The 26,478-nt window shown below is 32.8% G+C and overlaps 2 protein-coding genes across 2 annotated transcripts in view; one reads left to right on the plus strand and one right to left on the minus strand.

The window, feature by feature from the left end:
• The first annotated feature begins 1,073 nt into the window (after positions 1–1,073).
• On the plus strand, positions 1,074–10,588 carry LOC130657735 (leucine-rich repeat-containing protein 73-like). The gene is made up of 2 exons (XM_057460745.1): positions 1,074–1,492; positions 9,416–10,588. Exons 1-2 carry the CDS (start codon positions 1,224–1,226, stop codon positions 9,939–9,941), a joined length of 795 nt encoding a protein of 264 aa, XP_057316728.1. The 5' UTR covers positions 1,074–1,223; the 3' UTR covers positions 9,942–10,588.
• Positions 10,589–13,007: 2,419 nt separating this feature from the next.
• Positions 13,008–26,478, minus strand: part of LOC130657734 (myotubularin-like) — a 29,115-nt gene continuing 15,644 nt past the window's right edge. Inside the window, exons 7-27 of the mRNA XM_057460744.1 lie at positions 21,579–21,653; positions 20,923–21,028; positions 20,784–20,834; positions 20,610–20,703; positions 20,149–20,232; positions 19,964–20,068; positions 19,690–19,739; positions 19,215–19,317; positions 18,728–18,884; positions 18,475–18,534; positions 18,250–18,372; positions 18,115–18,165; positions 17,529–17,591; positions 17,354–17,451; positions 17,121–17,190; positions 16,957–17,022; positions 16,472–16,751; positions 15,587–15,685; positions 14,346–14,420; positions 14,014–14,093; positions 13,008–13,398 (exon numbers count right to left, since the gene is read on the minus strand). Coding sequence (XP_057316727.1) covers positions 13,183–13,398; positions 14,014–14,093; positions 14,346–14,420; positions 15,587–15,685; positions 16,472–16,751; positions 16,957–17,022; positions 17,121–17,190; positions 17,354–17,451; positions 17,529–17,591; positions 18,115–18,165; positions 18,250–18,372; positions 18,475–18,534; positions 18,728–18,884; positions 19,215–19,317; positions 19,690–19,739; positions 19,964–20,068; positions 20,149–20,232; positions 20,610–20,703; positions 20,784–20,834; positions 20,923–21,028; positions 21,579–21,653 — 2,106 coding nt within the window. The 3' untranslated portion in view covers positions 13,008–13,182. The remainder of the gene's footprint in view (positions 13,399–14,013; positions 14,094–14,345; positions 14,421–15,586; positions 15,686–16,471; positions 16,752–16,956; positions 17,023–17,120; positions 17,191–17,353; positions 17,452–17,528; positions 17,592–18,114; positions 18,166–18,249; positions 18,373–18,474; positions 18,535–18,727; positions 18,885–19,214; positions 19,318–19,689; positions 19,740–19,963; positions 20,069–20,148; positions 20,233–20,609; positions 20,704–20,783; positions 20,835–20,922; positions 21,029–21,578; positions 21,654–26,478) is intronic.

The following is a 26,478-nucleotide window of genomic DNA, read 5'->3' on the forward strand; positions in this document are numbered from 1 at the left end:
TTTAAAGCGTAAGTATGTTTTTAAGATTTTTTCGAACGACGTTTTTCATTTTCTGGTTTTAAATCTTCTAATGGTTTGTCCTTTGTTACTTTTTTTTTGTTACGCTATCTGAAATTTTTCCACTGGTTAAAGGCATGTCTTCATAATAAAAGTTTTGATTCTAAATGTTTATGCCGAGCTTATTTTAAACCCCACCCCTCTCCTGCGGAAGAAAAATATCGCCATTTTGCAACTCGAGTTCTAACCAAAATATTAACACCAACCTCGAACCCAGGGCCTGTAGCGTTTTTTGATATAAGGATGAAACGCGTAAGCGTTTCATCCTCATATCAAAAAACGCTACAGGCCCTGGGATCAAGGTTGTATTAACACCCTATTCGGTCAATTTTCTGTGACGTCATCAGAAGCTTGAAATTTGTTCGAATAAACCTCAAAAGTAAAGCCAAAGAGCTGTTGGGTCGAGAATGCAAAACACCGCTATCTGCTTAAAAAATTAAATTACCGTTTAAAATTTATGAGAGCCAAGTTTAGCTGACATATTTTCTAGTTTTTACATAATTAATTTGCATAAAATAATACCAAAAATCAACCGAGATTTCTCCTAGAATTATCCATAAGTGTTAATCATATTTTTCTGATACCATGATTTTATTGGAATTTGGGGTAGTTTTGAGTAATGGCAAATATCTTAAGTTTTCAGAGGACCCATACCTCTGAAAACTTAAGATATTTGCCATTACTCGAAATTTAAAAATTTGGCATAGGTATTAAAAAAACTCAGTTTTTATCAAAACCATACCGGGCAGCAGGCGGAGTGATGAAATTGTTTAGAGTTAAAATCCGCAGACGATCTCTAGAACAGGACCGATATTCATTTTAAAGTATTTTACATTGGAACGTAAACTGGTAATATAAAAAACTCTGCGAACCGGACTTTTCTCGAAACGAGCATTACATTTTCATATCCTCGAGCCCTGGGGCTTCTGGCCTTTGGGGGGAGGGGAAAGTGTTGCGGGGTTGTGTTGTGAGTAGTTCCTTGAATAAAACCACAACAGCAAATGTCCATTAGTCATCACATTGTGTGTTTTTAAAAATCAAAACAAAAACAAATCGCAGTTATGAAAATGGTAGTTTTTTTGTTACGTGGAGTTGACAAATTTGATTTTGACTGTTTTCTTGACTTGTAATATTGCTAATTTTTGGAAAATCGATGCTAATGCATAATGTTAGGCTCAGTTCAAATTTCTGGAGAAGATATTGGTGACATAGAAGTAAGAGATATATGCGAATCTCTACGTGGAAATTCCATTCGTTTGCTTTCTCTTCGTGGTTGTGCAGTTGATGATGCTAATTTCCGCAAGCTAATGGAATCTATAAAAGAAACAAATTCTCTTGTTCATTTAAACCTCAACTTAGGGGTAATAAATAGCAGAAATAGAGTTTTATGGCTGGCGGATGGTGTAAAAGGAAACGAAAGCTTAAACACACTATTGTAAGGTTTCTTTACTTTTATAATTTTACAAGAACTTCAATATACATTATATGCATAATTTAGCTAACTAGTGTGTAAAAAACACATACCTTAAATCTATAGCTACCTACCAACATTCATAGTTATTATAATTTTGTGTCAAGTTGCAATCTTTAGATTAGCTAGCCAATTATTAGCTTATCTACTATATGTATACCTTTAAACCTTTTTGAATGTTTACGTTTTTCGCAGTAAGCCCTTTTGGCTTTAACAATACACTTTACGATAGTTCGGGAAAAATAACACTCCATTGTAGCTTATTTTGTGATCAGAGGGGGTAAACATCACAGTTTTATAAGGAGAATAACACGTTCTTCTGATAACTTTTCTTGCCGCGTTTTGTTTCCTAAACGGTAAAAAATAATCACATTAGACCAATTAGGAAGCTATGAATGGTAATTTATGCTTTTGTGTTATGCATCAAGCACTGTTCTGGTAGCCAAGGGGGACCCAGCATAATTTTACTAACCACCAGTGAATCAGATTAGTTAAGGTGGGGATTACACTGGGTTGCCAAATATTTTTTTGCAGAATACTGTCCGCACTTTTTAATTGGTTATAAACATCTATAAGTGATCATTATTAGGAAATCTTTTCTTTTTTATTGCTTTGGATAGAAGTGGTCTCACTCACACAAACCTAGAATAATAAATTTCCCTTGTTGTTTAACAGGGTAAATTGTGGTCACACCTACTTTATTGGCTCACACTGACTTTATTGGGTTTGCTCTAAGGAATGATTTTGTGTTATTTGGGTGGATTGAATTAGGGATTTGCTCTGAACCATTCAATTGCATCTAAGCTTTTGTATAGGAGAAACTCAATTTTAATATCCTCAAAGAAAGCTTAATTAGCTAGGTTCTAGACCCAAAATCACACCATCTATTATGCGTACTTTGTCAGTTATTTACTTACAAATACTGCCCTGACCTATTATTGTTTGTAAATGTGATGGCCCCACTTTCGAGGGTGGTTCAATGGTGTGATCCGTTTGTCAACACTTTTTTCCAACTATCAATGCTTTAGCGTTAGTAGCGAAAAATACCACAGTAAAAAAAAAGTGCCAAAGCCGCTGCTAGTTTGAAGAAGAAATCCACTTAAGCTACATGAAAACAATAATCATGCAGTTTTAACTGTTAATAATCATTGATTTAACCGTTAATATTCATTTATTGTTAATAGCAGTTGAAACTGCATGCTGTTTTATGATGTACACATGGAAAACTTGAAATCTGTGTACTCACAAAGATCCGCCAGAGCATACTATAGAAGCAACCATTTCTTTAGAAGTCTTAATTATTATTTTTTTTCAAATATTTATGCAGGATATAGCCACTTCAGTGTTGGTAACACTGTTATCAATGTGGGTCCTGTGTTTGGAATGTATGCATTAAGTATACACTGGTAATACCTACCCAATTTCCCTCACAAGGCATGGGTTGACCCGAAGCTGTGGTAAAGGCACTTGCTTAACATGCCCGCGCTGTGGACCGAACCACGGACCTTGTGAAGTACAGTCAAACGACATCCTTAAAAGTCTCTAAAAATTTAGGCTTAACTTTTTGTCTGTTAAGTACACCTTAACCCCCTCCGCTACCTCTTAATGGATCTCCCAAAAAACATTGAAGCCTGTTTCAGGAATTGTCAGAAATCTTGAAAATATATTCAAAAATTAAGAGAAGGTCAGGAGTTTTAGGTTTAGATGGCCTAAAACAATCATGGAAATGATAACAGCATTCAGCAATGCAGTTGTAATTGTCTTCTAACTTAAAACTAAGGACGGCAAAAATACTGCCGTCATCCCCTTTATGGTCTTTTCCATTAACTGAGTTTCTGTGCAACCAATAATTATCTCTTTTTACCATAGTCAGTTGCTGCGTCTATTTCTTATCTTGTTAAATCTTATGAACGATTGTTTTAATTCGTTCTGGTTACACAAAATAGGAGTTTTTAGACCTCCTTTTCCTTCAATCTACCTGTCAACTTCTCTACTTGTCTAAATAGTAATAACTCATTCATCTATGTAATAAGTTTTTTTACAATTAATTTATTTTGTTTATTTATTTTAATATTTTTACAAGATAACCTATTCTGTAAAGTAAAACATATAAATAAATTTATTACTGCTTTTAATTAAGGCACTGTATAAAAAATTCAAAAGTTAAAAAATGTGTACCTATGTAAAAATAAACATTATGCATAAATAAATTAATAATTAGAGGTGAAGTTAAAAACAAACAAAAAACATCAATTAGTAAGAAAAAGAGGTTGAACTTGATTAGATGAAAGAATGGTCTAAAATGTTTACTACAAACAAAAAATAATGAATTATTTAAAATGATCACATATATAGTTTTAATATTGGAAACTGTTAAAATTAGCATCATTTAATATTTCTCTTTGTAAGTTGTTATAAATTTTACTGGCCTGGTTCATCAGCACAAAATATTATTAAAGTTGACGCATTATTAAGTTAGCACATAATTCACAGTCAATACGCGCACCAGTAAACAACAGTTATTTTTTATTGTGTTCTCGATTGAGAAAATTGTGTCTGATGGAATGATCTTTCTGGCTTGATCATAATTGAATGGAGCTTTTTTACTGAGTATCTGTAAAGTTAAGGTTAGCCATTCTACCGTATGTCATTACAGGAACGATCACATTTGATAAATCGACTTGGCAGCTTTTGCTGTAAGGTATATGGACGTATTTTACATAGGAGGCGTAAACGAGATTTAGTTTTCTTGTATGATAAGTTGAAACCTTCGCTAAGAGTAAGTGATGTGTTTACTTCAGTTCCAAGGTATTTATAATGGGTTATGATGTTTGATGATATCGTTGCGATGTTTAATTGTTAGAGGTTTCTCCATATTTTCTTAAGTTTCTGAGGTGTTCCAAACAACACTGCCTCAGTTTTTTCTTTTTTTACAATAAGAATAAGCTCGTTGTCATAGCACCACATTTCATCCATGTCGTGATAATTGCAATTACCAAGTGACTTCCCTCCACAAAATAAGATTCGCATTCCGCCCCCCCCTGACGGTTTTTTTTAATAACTCCTGATTGCTTTCTTATATGGCTATGATACTTACTGAGTTTCAACATTTATCTATTAGACACCTGCATGCTAAATTTTTAGGTCCCATACCTTTCAGAGGCTTTGATGTTGGCCATTACTCGAAACTACCCCTAAAATCTCTATGAAATCCTTATAATGGGGAAAATATAATAACTCCTGTTAGGATTATCCTTAGAACTTGAAACTTGCAACACAACTTTGTTTTATAAAAAAGAATCATTTTGAAAAATTTTGACACGTGACTAATCCGATTTCCCGATTTTGTCGGGAAATCGGATTAGTCACGTGATTAATCGGATCGGATTAGTCGCATTAGATTAGATAATAAAAAAAAACAGATTTTCGGGCAATTTTTGGCAATTTTTTATCCGATCCATGTAAAAACCGGAAGATATGTTAAATAAATTTTATTTAGCTTTCAGAAACTTCAAACAGAATGTAAAAATTCGCTTTAGAACAAAAGTAATTATATTTTAAGCAGATAGTGGCATTTTTAACAATTTTCAAGCTTCTGATGACGTCACAGAAAATGTGCTGACGCAAGCAAAAATTTATTGCCGCCATATTGTTCCTTTTATGACGTACTATAAGTGTGCCATGTTTGATTCAATTTGAACAATCCTATGAAAAGTTATGGAGGGGGGGCGGAATCCGCCTCCCCCCCCCGGTCATAGTATGTTCAAAAAACCCCGGACTGAATAGGGTTAAACTGTTGTTAAAAAATAATATTGCTAACTTGGTGGATTTTTTGACTTATAAGCCATATTGATTTTGATGAAGCAGTTTATGTTCTTCAAGATAATGAATCAATTGCTGGTGCACTATTTTTTCTATAATTTTTAAAACAGAAGGGATTTAAGTCGATTATTGTCAAAATTATGTTTAGTTCCACTCTTGTATACAGGAATAATCTTTGATGTTTTCCAGTCAGATGGAATTTGGCTGGATAATGATAAATTTATTATATGCGTCAACAGTGCAGCTAAGACTCACAGAATCAAAATAAAGTTAGGAATTCAATCGATACTAACAGCCTTCTTCTGTTCAAAGAACTTCATGATTTTTACTACAGTCTCAATAAATACTTTTTGTATGTTGAATCGTTTAGTAGTACGATTTTTGTTTGTGAAGTGACATTTCCAGGCAAAGTTACGTAACAGCATCAAAATACTTTTGGACCAGAATTTTGGTCCTGGCTCCATCTAATTTTTTAATGGACAATATCCTGTAAACCTGGCCCAAAACTTTTTTTAAGGGTCCCTTGTAAACCACACCAAAGTAAAACCCTTCTATTTCAGTTGTTAAATTTCCCTATAGCAACCACCTTTGTGGTTCTTCCTATAAACAATTGACAGGATATATCCTTTAAATTAGTGAGGTTGACCACTTAAAATATATATCATGAACACATCTTTCATGAACAACACCCACAAAATTGGTTCGCTTGTTAAACCACAAACCATGTATATAACGACCATAAAAGTAAGATTATCTGCTGAACCACATTGTTTCTGTTTCTGTGTTGTCTTTATTGCAGTAAACTTTATACATTCTGCAAAATATGCAATGTAGTCAACTTATTTGCTAATACTACATGATAATATTATTTGCTTCTGCCAAGCAGTTCTTGCCATATAAAGATCTTGTGAAAACTTGATTGTACATTTAATTGTAAAGACTATTTACACGTTAATTTGACCAAAATAAACTCAAAATAGTTTTTTTGGAAGTATTTAAATTGTATGTTGAAAGTGATTTATTTTTTATTGTTAAACACTTGCAACAATGTGAAAAGTTAAAAGTTTTTTTTACATTTTTTAATCAATTAGTTTTGTTTTAGAAAAATTTAAACAGTTTTTTTTAAAAAAATTAAAACAAATATTCTCTTATTAAGAACATGATGATGAACTCTGGTCTAACCTGCCTTAGACGGCCGAAAGTTATGAATATTCATTAAATGACCAATCTTTATGATACCCTACAGGTTTGACAGTACATCATCTTTTTCTGCATGCAAGGCTTGGATTGCTAAATTAGGCCAATATTGGTCAAATAGGTGTAAAAATACTTATAGTACCAAAATAACAAACATCTCTTAGCTACACTTTTTCTTTATTCCTACCTACAGAGGCTAGGCTTCTTTACAAAGGTGAAAATAATGAATTTGTACCTACTGTTTTGATCAACGAATGTTTAATGGGGTTCTTACAAAATTGCTATATCTTAAATAGGCTAAGTAGACATCTCATTAATGCTTATGGTCTCCTCTTAATTAAGTGAATCGCTAAATTAACAGCGCTTACTTAGTTGGCAGCTTTTCCTGACTAAATAAGGTAACATTTTGGAAACACAAAATTTTATTTTTACGTACAAGACTGCCAACGACATCTACGTAGGGTGTAGCTTTGCGCATTTCCAAGGACTCAAAGAATTTCAAAGTCCTAAGGATTTCCAAAGGGTTTACAGAGTGTAGGGCAAATACTTAAAACCATCTGAAAAAATTAGATAATTTTTTATGGTGTATGCAGCTTATCAACTTTCTCAACAACGAACAATTTGTTCTAGTGACAGGCGACAAAAACTTTATTCATGCTTTATATACAGATATAAAAGGAGTAGAGTTGAAATAAATCTTTTTGTTCCATCTATCAGAATCTATGCAAACGAATTGATATATTTTCATTGTAAAATGTAATATATATATATAATAATCACGAACTAGCACTAAACTGCATAAGTCAAAATATTAATTGATTTTTATTTTCATTTTCGTAATGCAATACTTGTGGCTTTAATTATTTTTAATATTTTATTACCTAAAACTAAATCGACTTCTTTATCAAGTCTTCTATTGTTCTTTAAATCACTGCACAACCAAATGGTATTTCAAAGTTTAAGACTTTGTTATATATATGAAAATATTGCCATTGACGTAAGAACGATGATCTATGTTTAATTTTCAGTAAGAAGATATTGAAAGAGGTACCATTCACTTGAAGATAGACATATAATTATTTCATTGCGAGGGTATTAGAGAATTTACGATATTTACACAAACAACTATAATACCTTTTCACTTCTGTATTTTATTTCCAGGCTTTTAGTTATAATTCTAATCATTCTCATCATCATTCTCAGCTTAACGTCTGTTTGCCATGCTGGCATGGGTTAGATTGGGTATACTAATGACCTTCTAATCTGATGTTGTTAGTTCTAAACTCAAATTTTTATTCATGAAGTATGACCTTTTTACCTCCTGCCAAGTCTTTCTCGGTCTATGTCTTGGCTTTGCTCTAGGAACCATCTAGACTCTACACTTTCTTACCCATTATCCTCCTCCATTCTTTCCCAGTGTCCCAGCCAACCCAATTTTCTTTTCCGGATAACATCTGTAATACCAGCTGGTTTCTTAGCTCACACGAACTCTTTCTGTCTCTCAAACTGGTGTTACACATCCACCCAACCGTTTTCATATCATTGATTTCCGAAGGCGGAATCTTTAATATCGCCAGGGAAGATAGAGATAGAGATAGAGAGATAGATAGATGGAGACAGCCCAGAGCTTGCAGCCTAAAACATATCCAGGCTAAAGCTTAAAGTTTCCTCGTTTTGACAGATTTTTTCTGAGAACGAGGCTAAATTGAGTTTTAAGCTAATAAGAATCCTAACAATGCAACAAATTGTTTTATTATCCAATGAACATTACTTTATTTTAAAGTTTATAATCGAAAGTTAAAGCTCGTACAGTGTAGCATAATGAAGATCGTCTTATAATGCACCATCTTTGATGTTATATAATTACGTCATTTCCTTCTGTACTACAATTTTGTAGCACGTAGACTAAAGCTATATTCAGCAGAACTAATTAATTATCAATGAATTTTAATTTAAAGAGGAATTGTTGATGCTGGATATTTTTGGTGAAAGATAATGTATTATAGCTATAAAATCGTGACATGTATGTCACGATTTTATAGCTTTTTTCAGATTATTGCTAATGGCGGAAATCTTTAAGCCGCAGGGCTTCTTGTTCCTTTTTAAATAATGAAGATTTCACTAACTCATGTCTCACTAACGCACCAGCATTACACTCCCTACACAGGCCTAATACAACCTACTGGTCTGCTAGTTTGCATATTTTATCTTTTATTATAACTTTAATCATCTGATTAAAGTTATAATAAAACATCAAAAATAGCTAAAATTTGTTTCAAAGCTTAAGGGGGATTTTCACGAAGCGAATTGAGCGGCGAATTCGACGGCGAATTGTATCTGAGCATGCGCAGTTCGATGCAAAATCAAAACAAACAAAACTGCGCATGCTCAGATACAATTCGCTGTCGAATTCGCTGCTCAATTCGCTTCGTGAAAATCCCCCTTTATTGTGAATAAAATACTTCCGGTATATTTTTTTTACCACACTTTTATCCATGTAAATTTATGCAGAAGAACATAAGATGAAAAACTAAAAAAGTATTTGAAGGTGTTTTGATTATAACGACTTAGGCAGGACCCTAAGTATGTTAAGGATAGAAATTTGATCTTTTAAACACTTCCTGTTAATTGTGTGGCATTTTCACACGCATTTTTAAATTCTCCGTTAAAAATTCACAATAATGCTGTCGTTTTTCTGGTTAAAATATGTAAAAATAAAATAAATTATAGATGATGTATAAATTATGCTTGATAGCCATGGGTGAAATGACCCTTCCAAAAAATGTGAATTTTTCTAAGATTGACTCTCCTCTGGCTGCCAAACATTTTTGCAATGGCTCTATTGTAATTTTAAGTTTATCATTTCAGGTTGCATGGTAATCCTATCGGTGATGATGGTATGAGTGTGTTAAGCACGGCCCTTGAACATCATCCGAACATTCAAACACTTGATGTAGGTGATTGCGAGTTAGGCGACGATGCAATCACTTCTCTCTGCAGTTTGTTCAAATATAGAAGCAACAAAAAAGATCTTCTCGAGTTGACGTTGACTGGTAATAGAAATATCACTCAAACGGGTTGGGCGCAGTTCACTATGGCGCTTGCTCACGGGACACACATTAAAGGTTTATTCCTTGATTATAACTTAATTGGTGACTTCGGTGCCGGCATGTTTGCTGTCGCACTTGCAGCAATGAAGAATTTAGAGACGTTAGATTTGGAAGGGACAGGTATCACAAATGCTGGTGCTGATTTGCTCTGTGATTCTATCGAATCTTACAATGTCACTCTTCGTGAATTGAACCTTGCTGAAAATGAGATCAGTCAAGACATTTTGAACGAGATCAAAGAATGTTTAAATGAAAACACAAGTGCTTTGACATTTCAAAAGTAACTTAGACGACTAAACAGAGAGGGTACAAGTAGCTACATGTTATTATAAGCGGTGCAGGTTCACCGCGAACAAAAGGACGTGAGCGATTTATTATATGAAGAAATTCATCATGTTAGAAACACAACGCGATTTATAATTTATTTTGTTTTTTAAGTGAATGGTTGAATAAGGAAATAATGTTAATAAATGGGCGGGTGTACATATTGCTTGTATAAAGTCACGGTGTATTTTTTATTATTTTTTTTCAAGTAGAACTACGCTGCATTAATTTTGCCACTTACCTGTATTGCGAAATTTTGTCGCGAAAAATGACAACGGAACACCATCCGCGTAAAATAATCTCTTTAAAGTATCGATCGAGGAAAGTGAGACTGAATTGAAAAACATTGCATTTCGACTGTAAAATCGCCTTAAAAAATAGAAGTGTGTTATTTATTTATGTATGAATGAATGAACGAATAATGAACACACGGTTCTTATTGAATCAGTGTTGAAGTGACAAAAGCTTTTCCCTTATAAATATTATGTACAACCTGACATTCAGGAACACGATGAGAGAGAGAGATAACGTTTTTTTGTAAATTTTTATTTTGTATTTGTATATTAGTTGAAGTTGAGTAAAAAAATGAGTGAGAGGCTAACTGTAATTAATGTTATAGATGGCTAGTACGTTGGACTAGTTGTACTCACAAAGTTGTAGTTTAATTAGCCACAATTTTGTCAGCCCCTTTGAAATAAGGACATCACACGACTGACTTTGGATATTGTTGTAATATAGTGGTAAGACTTTTAAACATGAAATTATAGAAGATATCTCGTACCTTGTTAAGAAAATGATAGATCCCAGGTTTTAAACCTTAAGGACTTATTTTTGATATTAGTATGTATTTTAACGTCTAAGCGGGAAAGGCCAGCTGGACGTTTAGGCAGTTTCTATATAGTCATGTTACAAGTTTCCCACGCTTCTTCAAAACTTGTAAAATCTTCAAATTGAAAATGCTTCTCAGTTGACCTCAAATACAAAAGTTGAGAGTTCATCTTAAAATGTTTATGATACCTTGAACCTCTACAGTTAACGGACTTTTCAAAAATTTCGACAATTTAGTTAAAGAAGAGAGAGAGTGAACCCTGCCGTAAGTGCTTTATTTGATTCTTTATAATTTTCCATAACTAAAAAAAGGTCCTTGGTACGTAGTTGATTTTTTCTCTCTTTGGGTAAGAGTTTGTAAACTTGTACATCAGTCCAGTTCTAATTTATTGCCTACTATTTGCTAAAGGGGGCAGCGCTGGTAACGAGATTAAGGCCACGCCCACCTTTCAAACTTTCTACATTCACCGTCAATCGAATGACATTGTAACATGGTAATACAACGATTCAGGGTGAATATTGCGTGCTATGTTAGGTTACATTTTCATGGGTTTGGAATTCTTTGAGGAGGGCGTTTACATGACGGTTAATGCAGCTTTTTTTCGCCAGAAAATAACACAGCTAGCTATATCAAAATGTTAGAAAAACAGTTCTAACAAGTACAAAGTTTGTGTCTAGAAGTATAACAATCCGATATATTCTGATTTATCAAGCTTTTTTTATGATTAAGAAGTACCTAACAACAGCACATTGTGATAAATCTATACTGAACACAACTGCGAAATAAATTGTAGGTACCATGGAAACTTCCTTTTTGCCAAATATGGCCTTTTCTACCTTTCAGTGTACACCAAGACAAAATCTTGTTCACATTAACAACTAGGGTGGCGACATATTTGAAAGGTCATAATTTTCAGTGTTTAGAAAATTTTGGGGTGAAATTTTCAGAGAAAACACTATTTTTTTTTTAGATTTTTTGAGAAAATAAAGAGTAACTAATAGACTTTATTTTTTAGATGCCACTTTAGATGAACTTAAGTAAACACAGTATCAGCTCTGTTGCAAGATAAACACATGCTTAATATTTTGTTGCATTAAACTGTAACAATGTTCCTGCGCTCCTCAGATTTAAAAGGACTCCTCAATTCTCCTCAATTTTTTTGGAAATTTAGGTTTTCTTCTTAAATCTCCTTAAAAAAATGTTGACATTTGGATATTTGAGCAACATTTCTTTGTTAGCTTTTGTACGAAAACATTGAGATTCCAGTCTGTGTGTTCCTTCTTTTTTACAAGTGTAGATTTTTCTCCTCAGTTAGTAAATATTAGAAAAAATGTTGCCATAAACGGTTTTTAGATTTTGTAAGGAATCAATATTTTGGGTCTACTTTTTAGGTTACTTAGGAGATATTCGGTGTGATGGCCAATCATGTCGTAGACCTCTGGGCGCGGAGAAAAAAATGTACGTACACACAAAGTCAAAATCTTTTGTAGATAAATTCTATTTTCTCCTGAAGCAAAACATACATGTACCTTTATCGCTACAACATACAAAAATAATGTTGCAGCAATTAAAAAAATAATTTTATAAGAATATCTAAGGTAAGAATGTTTGTAGAATAAATATTATTTCTGGAGAAATTCATGAGTTTTAATCAAGTTTGTGAAATTTAATTCTGAGGGAAAATCATAAAACATTCTTCTCCAAAGGAGTTACGTTATGCGTACTACTTTTCGCGCAGCAAAAAAATCTATTTCGCGTGTATTAATTTTCGCGTAATTTTTTAAATTAAATTTTTAAATTCTCTCACAAATAACAAGAGACCAATAATAAAAATTAGGGCTTCAACATAGGAGACATCCTCCAAGCTTCAACACAACTAAAGATGCATTTCTTATTTGTAAACTGTAAAATTATGCAGCTTATTATTTGTCGAAAATCAAGGTGGGGATTCGCGAAAAATAATTTCAGCGTAATTTCAGTACTAAATTTCGCGCACTAATAAACCTTGAAGCGGGAGTGCGCGAAACTTAATGCGCGCACGAAAATCAGTTTGAAAGAAATATATACGTAAAAAAAACCCCAGCAAAATGGGTCGCCTGGTGAAAAAAGCTTAAAAATTCATTATACAAATTTAAGTACATATTTACAAAAATTGACTAAATATATATGCATATATATAAAATATTAAATTATGCTAAATTTTTCATTCTATAAAATATAATTTACATCAAATTCAAGAAAAAAAAACAAAACATTAAGTTGTAAACAGAAAACTGTTTCGATAAACGGAAAACCATTGTATTGCTTGCGCATCACAAAGAAGGCTGATAAAAAACGGGTAGAATTCATGAATACACTCATTGTTGTTCCGGTTAGGATGTGACTATGGAAAGAGGGACGGATAAGCAAGCCATCCACAGATGCATAACATCGGCACTTTTCGCCCTCAAATAGTAAGTCCTGTCGTGTGTTTCAACAGAAAATTGAAAACTTTCACCGGAGAACGTGAATTTCCCTTTTTTGCGGTATGTCTTCGCGTTTACTGATTTTATGCTGAGGTAATCAAACCAACCTTTGGGTTCGTTACTCTGTAAGAAATACAAAGAAATAAAAATAAGCAAGCGAAGGAAAAATCATGCTGACTCTGATATTAGTAGCCCTTAATGGTGGCAGTTTCCACATTCCAGTCTTTAGCATGGTTACCATGCAGGTATACGAGAACAGTTGTTAACAGTGGAACAAGTTGTGCAATAAATGCACTGCGCCAGTCTAGTTTCCATATGTTGTGCCATTTGTTTACATAATACTTGGCGGGAAAATCAACAAAAATATATTTTGAAATGGAGCATATTATAGAAAACAACAAAAACAACAAAAGAAAGTACAGAACAATCGTGCAACCTGAAAAACGTGTTTTCAAGGTGCAGCTGTCGGGTCATGTCGTGCAAATACATACGACATTGACGTGTGACAAAAAAATGTCGCACATTGTTCAAATGTTGCACGAAAAATGTTTCCAATGTGTCTCTACAGAGTAGGTTATTTGAAATAAAACTTTGGGCTTGGTCTGAAATGTGTGTATCTATGGGAGCTTGACCGTAAAAAATTGGCACGAAGAACGACGATGGCTCAACAAGACAGTACTATAAAGACTAACAACTTTTGTAAACATCACATTCATAACATGGAACACCAACACTTACCAGTGGTTCTTCAAAATATGCCACAAATTTTTTCTGTAAGTCAGCGACAAACCACCGCGTAAGCCAGTTTTTGTATTTACCTAGAAAATAAACACGAAAAAAAATCCCGTAAAAATAGACTCGAATTTTGTTACTTTTAAAGTTTTAGTTAATCGAGGTATGGGAATTACTGAAATAAATATTGGGGAGTAAAAAAAAGAGTTCTGAGAAGAAGAAAAGTTTTTTCAGACCACCGATAAAGTGTTGCAATTTTTAAAGCCCTATTGACCGACATTTTTCTCAGAATAAACACCAAACAATCTGATATTGTGATTATGCACTTCGTTACCAACCTCCTTGCTTAACTAGATAGCCGCTACAAGTTGCATTACACACTCTCACACCCTTCACTTCTCTGCAATTTATTCCTAAACAAAAGAAATAAGAAAAAAACTCAGGCTTTCCATTCTTACATCCGTATTATTTCGACCACAAACCGAAAAGCAAACTGACATATATCAGTATTTAAAACAGCGTGGACGTCTTATAGAGGTTTTAAAAGAAGAAACAGAAACCAAATAGGTGCTGTTTGGTTTCTGCTTGCAATGACAGATTAAATTTCTGTTTGCAATAACAGATTAAAAAAATTTTAGGCCACAAAATGGGTCAAAAAGCATGGACTATGTAAAAAACTGTATATTATTATTTCCTATGCTGGAGGGGGTATAATTTATATCCCTGATAATCATTTTTTTTTTATATTTTTATTTTTTTTTATTGAATGGGCTACGAAACGGATTACTGAAAACGTCAAGGTGCAAGAAATTATACTCATTTTAGAACCACATAGACGTCTAGACAACCTGCTTATAAATAATTAATTTTTTTGATGAATTTGCTACTTTTTCTATTTTTTAAGAAAAGAAATATTTTCCTTAAGTATTCTTTTTAGCTGTAAAATAAGCTACGATATGTAAAATATATTAAACATCCGTAAATCGAAAGTTTATTTTGACAAGGGAACAGAGAGAACACGAGGAGATGTATTAGTTAAAAATTGGTATGTTACTAGCTTTAAGAAGGTAATTAATACCTCTAAAAATATTTTAAAGTCATTGTTGTTGCTTAGACAGGCTTTGTGTGCAATTAAAACTATGTTTCTATGCAAAATTTTGAAGAATATAACTAGCTAGCTATTTCTAAGGTTTTAAAGTTTATTTTATTACAAAATTTGAGTTAAAAGCAAGGTAAGTACTTATATTGAATAAATCATGGATATCCAATATATGCAGGGAATTTTTCTGTCATTTAAGTTATATTTGGATACCCAATATGATATTTTAGATGATTTTAGATGTTGTTTTTGTCCTGATTGTTCATCGCCATCAGCTCGACTTCCGTGTAAGTCACTAAGTCGAAAACCAACATCCGTTTCGTAGCCCCTTTAAGATATTTAAAAGTTATTTAAGGTGGTAACCCAACTCCCGTCCCTCTCGACACAAAAAGCCCAGTAAAATAGGGTCCAGTTAAATAGCTTTCTCAAGCCAAAAGCATATTTCTAAAACAGCGCAATGTTTATTTTTCTCCTGAATACCTCTCTGTAGTAAATGCTCAGCTAAACTAAATCCACCAGCAGTTCCGGTGCTGCCATTGGATAATGTATTTATTCGCAGACGTTTCAATACTCCAATAGCTAAAAAGTAATCAACATATTAACACATAACTTCCAAGTTTAATCTTGAAATGGTTAAAAGTATAACAATTCACGTGTACTAGCAAATCAGTTATTTAAGGGTAGTTTTTTTTCCAAAAGTATTTATTTTAGCGAGTTTTTTTAAAAAATTAAAAACATTGTATTATTATAAATGATTTTTTGTGAAGATGTAATCTTAAATAAAATTTAAGAGAATTGAATTTAAGAGAATTGAATCTCACCTTTATTGGATTTTGTGTACCAGGGCGTTTATTAAAGTATTGGATTTTAGGGGGCGTATATATATAAGGGGGCGTTTCATAAAATTTCCTTCATCAAGTTGTCAATTTTAAAAACTTTTTTTAAATTTAATTTTCTGACATCTCTATGAATTTGCTTTTTTCTCTCCCTTTAAAGACAAACACAGCATAGTAACGTTGGATTTGAAAGAAAAAAATTATCTAAAAGCTAAAAAACATAGTGTATTTTACAACTATCCTTTGTTTTGTTTATTACTATTTTTCTAATAAGAGACCATTTTTCAGGTACGGTGCTAGCTAGAGGGTGGCGCTAAAAAAATATTGTTTCTCCAAAGAAGGCGTTTTTTAGAGGGCGGCACTAGTTAGGGGCGGCGCTAATTGGAGGTCCGGCGTTAATTGGAGAAATCCTTTCTTTTTTTAAGACACTTATCGATGAAATTTAAAATTTGCCTTATGTTTCGGATGAACGCCCGTGTAAAGGGGGTGTTTAATCGAGGTAAATAACAGAACAAAAACAATATCTTACCACTCATTTTTTTGTCCGTAGTAAAAAAACCTGTCCGACTAACAGTTGCGCTCGCCTCGTTCATCCAGTTGTAAGTCAGTAAGTCATCCGCTGAATGCCATCTACGATCTAATGATGTCCCGTTCACTGACTCATCCAAACTAACTACACTGGTGCAGTCGCTGCTGTCCGTCAGAACTGAATTAGGTGACAGCGACAGTGAGTTAAACGCAGGCATGTCAGAGTGCGCGTCGGAATTGGAAATCATTTGCAGGAGGTTGTCGTGTTGTTGCAACAAATCCTTAAAAAGATTTAAAATACAACTACTTTATTCAGAGAACCTTTCAGTGTTTTTGATATTTTAAATTCTGAAGCATTCGCGGAAAATCAAAATCTCAGTTTTAATGGGTAATATACCGCATCTTTCGGATAGGTCCGATTACGTACGGTTCACAATACCAACTCACGATGATCCAGTTAAATATACGAAGCTATAAATATCTTACGCGGTATTCTCTTTGAAGTTTTTCCATTTCCATTGTAGCGAACATGGAGGCAACAAATAAAGGTTCCTACAAAAAAAACTACAATTATGCATTTCACCGACCCTCACGCCTAGTAATAATTAAATTTACATATCACAATTAAAAATAAACAAGCTGTCTTTTACCTCCTTTTTATGTTGTGTAAACCAGGTCCAAACCGACAAATGTACCATAGAAACGTTGGGCTGAAGCACACTAAGACAGAAATATAGTAATAACCATAAGAGTTATAATACTGCTATTTCATAACCACAATACGTAACTAAATCCGACCTGTTTTGCATCAACAAACTACAAAATCTTTGAAATGAAAGATCTGTACAAAAGTTTAGAGCGCTTTAAAGCAAAAACACCATACCTTTTATTTTTATGTTTTTCATAGTTGAAGTTGTATAAACCTGTTTCGTTTTGTCTCAATACATCGACATAAAGCCAAAAAGAAACCAAAGAACTATCCTAAACAAATACATATATATGTTATACTTAAGAAACCTTCCTCAGATAACAAAACGAAGAAAAAAACAAAGTATTACCTCATCTTCCACTTCAGACAAAAAAGTTCCAAATCGGCCCGAATACGCATGAGTTGCTAAAAGCTAAAAAAAAGTTTGTTTTCATATATTGAGTCGAAAAGTGTACGCTGAAAGAAAAATCCAATGTTTACATTTTACTGCTCAAACGTAATAGTAAAATTGTAATATTTAAGTACGGCCAATCCTTGAAATCACAAGTACTCATACACGCATATGCTTTTGTAAGCGTGTAGTTGACAAAATCATTGTTTACGGTATAAAACACACAAGTAACTGTGTGACATACAAAATTTCTGAACGTCAAATGTTTTAACTCTCTTCCTCCGCATATTTTTCGAGTCGTAAATCACGCCAACCACTTTTTTCCAAATTATAACAATAAATGAACAAATTAATAATCTTCTTTTACAAATTAATAATCTTCTTTTCCAAATTATAACAATAAGTGAACAAACTAATAATCTTCTTTCTTTAATAAAAAATTCAGTTATAATAATACGTTATTTCTAGTACCACTACCCCCTGTCATTTCCACATTCCACACGTTACCCCCTTCACGTTTTTAACAAATACTGCGAATTATTACCTCCAGCAGTTGTTCGCTGAACTCAAAAGTTGTTGGGTACTGTTGACACAACTAAAGCAAAGAACGCACACAATATAAAATCATTTTTACGTTTTACCTGACTAGGAAAAATACCACAAAAAGGAATAGCTATACCTGCCAAACGCAATCTAAAAACTGTAAAAACAAAGGGGAGAGATCTTCTTTCGAACTAAGATCCATCAAACTTCTTTTTTGAAAAGGATATTTCACGGATAACCACTCTTTCTGAATCAACACCTAAAATACAAAAGTGTCCCATCATGCACAAACACGAGATGAAATTGCATGCGCAGACACACATCTTGTTGACAATGAATGATTTCACAAATACGTGCCTACCTGAAAACCATCTAAAGTGCGATAATATGGATCCATCAATAACTGAACTAGGCAAGATAGCTAAAAAAATAATAAGAACAGGTAGAAAATTACAACACAACGGAACAAGAAAATATTGCAATCCGTTGAACTAGTGCTATCTACAATCAAAACATTTCAAGGCTATGAAGTTGAAATTCTTCGGCTTTTAAGTCACTAATATCTTTTTGGAGGACAGCGTTGGTAAGACGCTTCAAAATGACAAATTACAAACCTGTGCAACTCTTTCTGTTCCAGAGCCAATAGCCATAAGTACTGCTAGCTGTCCCTTCATTAAAGATGCAACAATACACATTGCATAATCGAGCAAGATCTCCAGCTCATTTAACCAGCCGCTTTCTTCTATGCTGCTTAAATAACTGCTATCGTCACTAAAAGAAAGTTAAGGTAGCTAGCTAGATGAATGCACCAAATGTTAAAAGATTCTGGTTTCAATAAAATTCGATAAAAAAGCTGAGTAATTATTTGCAACAATATTCAAGAGTGCACGAAATTATTTCATTAAAGTGGGTCATAAGATTTAAGAATTATTGTGATTTTAAAGATATAACTGGGAGTCTGAACTTAAAAGAAATTTCTAGAATTTTTAAATATTTTTTAAAATATAGCACATCGTATAGATTGTTGGAGTCAACCCAAAGTTTCTATTTCCTTTAACCTTCTTGGTCAACTGAAGCTATAAGTAGAACATATTACAATACCTTTTACTGAGAGCCACTTGAAGCTTAAGTCCTGACTGATGAGTAGTTACCAAGTCTGGTATGTTATCCAGATGAACAATCTCACAAAATGGATAATAGTACGCTAAAAAAAGAGACTGAAAAATAAAAAATATGATGAGACTAAAAAAGCTAAATTTCAAATTATAAGCTATACATTAACTTTATAAATAAATTTAGACGCTTTTTATTTTTAGACGAAATCATCTATCGACAGATCATGTTCAATAGCCTTACTTTCTTATCAAACTCAAGCCCCATTCGAAACTTCCTCTTTTTTCACTCTTATCTCATTGACATGAAAAAGGATCCTATTAAAGCAGGAGTTGGCGATGTCAAGGCATAGAACTGGAGCGGCCAAAGCTTCCTTTCGCTAGCTTACAGAAACAACACAGCATGACATGCAGGCAGGAGATTTTCTTCCAGCTACGATATCTAATATACAAAGTGAACTTACTTTCGCCTTCTTTCACTGATATCCCATTTGTTGCCGGACTACAAGATGGACTGCGAAAAAATTAAAAATAAATATCAACAAATGGAAATTCTTTTGTCTATAAAAGCCAGCCACTCTCCTAAATCATATTTCCGGACTTTTCTCAAATTCTTTCTCACAAAAATCTCCTTTACCTGATGACTCTGCAAAAACACTGAGCACAGAGAAAAGACATGTGATACCACAAATTTTTGCAAAAAAACCTTTTAAATTTACTTTTAGAATTAAAAATTACCTGTCTGTGAATATTACCAATTTTCTTCTGTCTTCTCTTTGCGTACTTGCACATATGCTGGCTATTATTTCTTCATCGACAACACATCTAGTATCTGCAAAACCTCTAGTTACGAATAAAAAATGAAATTATAAATATTACAATCAATTATACATAACGGAGATTGCAAGAAAGTAATAGCTTACCTTGGAGTGATGGGACGTGCTGATCTCAGCAAAATTCGACCTTCTTGTCTATCTTTCCACACCACCATTGGAAAGCAATTATTACTAAAAGAAGAAAATCTGTTAACTTTGTATTTGCAGTTTTCCATCTCCCCCCTCTTCTTCTACTTACCGATTTTTTAATCGATGACACTTTGATATAAAAGATTTTTTATTCCAGTTTGTTTTTACTGTTTCTTCCTAATCTTAAAAGGGTATGTTCATTCAAATTTGCGCCATGTGGAAGTACATATAGCAAAAGTTTGTGTTCAGAAAAAAATACAGATCTAATAACTTCATTTAAAAGTTTCGACTCTCTCATTTAAGCAATTTTGTCATGGAACACAATCAAGTGGTATTATCATAGATGTCGCATTTGCATTTCACATCGATATTTAAGCAACAACAGCGAAAATTTCATTCAGATCTTAAAATATACTGACCAATGAAATTGGGCCCAGGATTTAAGCTTTCCAGGGCCCATTGCAGCTCTTGGTATGATTAACCTCTCAGGATACTGATCGTTGATTAGTTGTGCTATAACATAAAGAAATGCAACCAAAATGGTGAAGGGATAGAGAGATGTTTGCAGTAAAAAAAACAAGAACATTTTGTACCTGTTGTTTTCCATTCACTTGAAGCTGTTATGTCTAATCTAAGAATTTCACCTAAAACAAAAATCAAGTTTTGTCCTAACAAATAAAATACATTTAAATCTTTTAGTGCAGAAGTACACAGGAACAGGTGAAAACTTACGTTCAAGTTCATATATGTTCGGACTATCCTGATTTTTTAACATGTTGCAGTGCTTCGGTACAACAACACCTCGAGCATACATGTAAGCGAATACTGCAGATGGACTCTAAAATGTTAAATATTTCTTATCGCAGGGAAAGTCAAAAAAATAAGATTATTTAATTTATTATTTTAATCAAATACTAGGAGAAATGTAACAACATGAAACACCAGGTAAACTATCAGCAACCAGGAAACAGTTATTAATTTAGAACAGGTGGTTGTTTGATAATTTAAACCACCTAAAAACATACAGTGCTTAAAGTATTTCATTACATGGATTATCCCAAGCCAAAATATTATTGATGCTAACAATAAAACGCTTTAAAAAGTAAAAAAGTACCCTAAGGATTCGTGAAAAAAGTATAATTTAAAAATGTTTCTAGTATTTGGTAAATGATTGGACAAATCCTGAAAAGTGACGGCCGCCCTGTAATACAGTTAACACCCACAACGAATCACATAGATCTAGTCAAAACATTGGGCAAAAACACAGTTGGAGTGTCATTAAGTTGTTATGAAAAGTGCTTCGGAAGGTTTAGAAAAAGGATGAATTGGGGTTACCCAAAATGGGTCAGTTTAAAAAACGGGTTCATATTTTAACAGTTAAAACCTACTTTGACAGTAGAATGTCTTAGTAATCTTTTGATTAATTCATCTGCATCATATGATCCGTCTTCTCCCAAACATAACTAGAAGCAGGAATCAAATTGTTAATATCCATTTACATATAAAAATAGTTGGTGTAAAAACTGGACATCAGATTTGCAATTTTATACTGATATATCATAGAAATACACAAAAAAGAAAGTACATAACATAAACACTCCAATGAATATGTATTGTGCAAAAGTAAGCTCCCCTCTGAAGTCAGCTGAACAAGTAAGAAAAGAAAGGCATGGCAGGGCAGTAAATCACCAGTACTTATTACATCCCTTTGTTAAATGAACTGTTTTTAACAGTTTCTTATTATATCAGACAAAAGTGTGTCCCCCAATCAAATTTTCGTATTGAATATAGCAAATATTAAAAAACCCAACAGATCAAAACATATGCAGCTGTAGAAGTAGTTTAGAATAGGCCGTCAGCAGAAAACTCATGAATCACAAATTTGTTGATATTTTATGGTTCATTAATGCGTATGGACTCCGCTGTTGTCGTTATTTAGACATTGTTGGTAATTTAAATATGCAGCAGTATCAAAAAATTGTCTAATATTACCCATTTTTCCTTTAAAAAAATTCCTCGTTGAAAAAGTTTTTGTGGACTTATTTTTTTCCTTTTTTTTACTCTTAAAGCATTGTAATTATTCAACTTTAAATTTATACACACTGTATATGTCACTATAATATTTCTAAACTTATTTTATGCACTTTTTTAAAGCACACTTTGGTTAAATTCAAACCATACAGAAGAAAGATACAATGTCTTAATAAAAAATTTAACAAGCTTTCTTTTATACCCAACAATTAAATGCTGTATTTAGAGGAAATGGAATTATTATTCAGATTAGAAAGTATTTTTTATAGTAATAAGCATTGTTTGTCTTTGCTGTCATACACATGCTACAAACTCATGGTTTAGGCTACATGCAATTTAAAGGGAGGTGAACTCTAGTTGACTAGTGTATCTAATAATCCTATACCAGAACCAGGTTTAAAGTCTTCGCAATGTTATTTTCAAATTCCTATTTGATCATATCCTTGTTTCTATCCGTAAGTCAACAAAATGGAACGCTGAGACTATTCTTACAGTTGACTCATTTCATTTGTTTGTCAGCATGTACAAATTTTTTTTGCTAACGCGACAAGTTACGCTTCCCTATAGTTTAGGAGAAATTTCAAATGTAGCAATTAACATTTTTTTCTTAAAATTTCTTGAATACAATAATTTTCTAACAAATAAAAGATTTCAATAACATTTTCCATAACTATCATTTTCGTACAGTGCTTTTTATTATAAATAACATTTTTGCAGGTTATACACTGTTATTTTTGAAAAGGTGGCTAAATAAACACATTTTTCACTCCTTCTAATTCTCAAAGGCACATTTCCACAAAAATACCCTTGATTTATCACAAATTGAAGACCTGTATACAAGATTATGGTCACGTTTCAAGTATAAGATATTTAAAAACACATAATCAAAGTGGTTTATAGAGAGATTTAAGTTCACAGTAAAAATTTTATTTATAAAGAATTAAGATTCCTTTAATTTGAATGTCATCTCAAACGAACGTGCCATATAATAATACTGGGAACACATAGTTCTTCTTTTTATAGAAGTCCTTCGTAGTTGTTCTTGTTTTTGATTCGACATGATTTTGACTGTCTTTTTGAAGCAGAATTCCTTAATCCAACAGCAAAATTTGAAAGCAATATCAAGCCAGCAGCTATAAATATTCCTGGCCCATGCTAGAATAAAATTGTGTAGCTTGGGCTGTCCTTTTGTTGAGGCGACATTGTAGGAGCACAGCAAAAATAAATCCACAACCTGAGAACACAAAGCCAACAACACTAATCTTAAACGTCCAGCTCAATTTCCAATCAGCTGTATCTGTTTCACACATGGCTTTTAGGATAGAAGGATTACTTTTATTCATGCCTCCTTCAACAAGGAGTAGGCATGAACCATAAGTTAAAGCAGTTATAAAAAGCGCTGCTGCAACAAGATACTCTTCACAACGATCATTAAAAAACAGTAAGGTACAAAATATTCCAGCCAGCACTGAGTATGCTGAAGTTACAATCAAAAGTCCTTGAGCGTGTTTTAACCATTCATCTAACTGTAATTCTATAGTAGTTTTTTCAATGTATTTATACATAATGTTTTTATGAGACAAACATTTGCCATCAAAACAAGCTTCCCAAAAACCACTTTTAATCTTCAATTCTGTACCCTTTTTGTAGCAACTAGCTACAATCAAATTATTGGTGCTTATCGACATTAAACAACAACCAATAACCAGAATGCAAATAATAAGTAACAACAAATGACAAATAAGTTTTTTCTCCATACTTCAACTAACAAGTTTTAGCAAGGTCAAGAAAACAAGTTAACCTTCCTACTCTATCTATAATGAAAATACTACTAATTATTAGACAAAAGAAATTGACATGATTTATACAATGCCACAAAAACAATAATATGATGTCACAGGTATAATTGTAATGAGCCCACTTTCTGAACAACACTTCCTCCTTTTCTTTTATTGTGTCACATGCCCATTCATGCCTCAAATCTTTACTTAAAATTAGGAAACTATTTTACAAATTAGGTAAAATTCTTTAGTTATTGGCTAATGTCACTAAGGAGTACAAAGGTTTATAACTGGGTCTTTATTTCATCTGTCTTTTGCACTTGCACACACAAACACAAAATATTTTAGTGAATAAGGTGTTGACCACACATGCTGAATACCAATTTTCATAAACAATGCAGCACGAAACATGCCTAAAACACTAAATGTTTTTTTTTTATCAAATCAATTATTTTCGGAAATAATTCAAGGATACATGTGTTATCTATGTTGAGTATACTGCCTATATTATTTCCTAAACTGCAAAATCAAACCATTTAAATCTGCTAAAACAGTGCCTTGGTTTCACTTTTTAGGGTACAATTCTGTATCAAAAATTCATAATTTAACAGCAACGAAAAAACAGGAAAAAGAAAGCAGAAAAAAAGACAGAGTTGGAAAGCTGAGCTTGTTCAGAACAATTATATTTTAGTCTTTGTCAATGTTTATATATCCTTGTAGCCTTTAACTAAAAATGTATAAGTGTATTGAGCAAAAAATATTTTCCAGATGATATTAAACTATATGAGACACGAAACTGTATGCAATGGTGGCATGATGTCAAAGAAAAAATATTATCTTAGCACACTTAAAAATTAAGGACATAGATACACAAATTATGTAGTCAAAGAACAAAAATAATTGCAAATAAAAACAAAATACTGACTGGGGTTTTACACAAAATATGAACACATCATTAAAGTGTAACTTCTTAATTAAACTTTGCAGCTACTTTTTGACATATGCTATGAAATTTTATGCAAAGAAAAAACATGCATAGAGCAGGGAGAGTGATCGCTGTTGCTCATGCAAAGACTCGCCCAATTCTGAAAAATGAGAAACTAGCCGAGTCATTAACTACCCAACTCCACAAAAAGTTTGTCTGGCTGGTCATCATCAGATCTCACATGAAAATCAATTTTATCTTTCTTATTATTTGCAGTAAAAATTGATCAAAATATATAAGAAAAGATAAGACAAAATAGATAAGACTTTTTTTAATGAAATATGCGTTTATGAACTTATTTTATTTATTCAGGTTGCTCGCCCAGTCTAAATTATTGCAATCTTGGGCAATCGACTTATTGCTCTGGTGTTTTTTCATCGCAACAAAGATATTTTATTAAAAATTTGCATCTACAATTTCTCAAGGTGTAAAGTATCTAGTAACAAAGCTTAATTTGCCATGGTTTTGATTATAGTGTTTTAGTGTTAAAATTTTTTATATGTCCCCTTTTCTACTAAATTTTAAGATTAACTTATTTTTTTAAAATATTTCCTTTCAGGGAAACTAATGCCCGACTTTTTTTTTATTATAAAATGTGATATTCTATATGCTTTTATGACCCTAGTTTTGAACAAAATCTAGAAAGTAAAGAATATCTTTTTTTTTAAATTTGTTTGATAATAACAAATAAAAAGACTATTTTATAAAAAACATTTTGTTTCAAATATACAGCAAGCAAACCAGATTCTTATAAAAGCGTGATGCAGTGTTAAAGGTTGCTAAGAAAAATCAAACTGAGGAAACTGGTTGGGTAGGAAAACTTTAAATAAAGTGTGCATAGTGCACATCTACTTGCTTTTTCTTTTATAAGAACATACTTTATAAGAATACCAGGGTGAACTTTTTGTTGGTCTATTGTTTAAACAACAGAGAAATAAGAATATTGGCCATCCTGGCTGGAATTTTAATATTCTTATACATAAAGCATGTAACAGTTTTCAAATTAAATACGGCTAGTTGATTTTCTAGTCGTTGGCTGGTATAAAGCTGGGAAATTTTAGACATTTAAACTATGAAGATCGGAATTAGTTTTTATTAACAGTGGTAAAAAATAATGTTTTGTATTGATTAACACACCAGCCCAAAAAAAAAAGACCAAAAAAGATAAAGATAACTTTAATTCACGATAGTCCAGTTTTTAGCGCGTTGCACTTAAATGCAATGTTCTGCTGCGGTGCTGGTTCGAATCTCCCTAGCTCTAAATAAAACTTTGTGCATGAATGCTTGTTGACGGCGTTGCAATTGATCATTTGGGACATAGTTAGTCAGTCAGGAGTTGGAAACCAATACTATCCTTCAGGGAATTCCATGAGACGCGTGCGATCGCACGCGCACGCGCCCACACACGTGCAACAGCTATTCAGGCGTGCGATTCATCGCACGCGCTAATTACGCTCTTTACTCTCGTAAAATAAAAAAATTAACGAAGGA

Source organism: Hydractinia symbiolongicarpus, chromosome 9 (assembly GCF_029227915.1).
Source record: "Hydractinia symbiolongicarpus strain clone_291-10 chromosome 9, HSymV2.1, whole genome shotgun sequence".
Taxonomy (NCBI): Eukaryota; Metazoa; Cnidaria; class Hydrozoa; order Anthoathecata; family Hydractiniidae; genus Hydractinia; species Hydractinia symbiolongicarpus.

What these genes read in the sequence shown, in the direction of transcription:
- LOC130657735 (XM_057460745.1), top strand. Translation starts at nt 1,224, where the DNA reads ATGTTAGGCTCAGTTCAAATTTCTGGAGAAGATATTGGTGACATAGAA. An exon ending in GAAAGCTTAAACACACTATT is followed by an intron (nt 1,493 to 9,415) that starts GTAAGGTTTCTT and finishes TTATCATTTCAG; the next exon opens with GTTGCATGGTAATCCTATCG.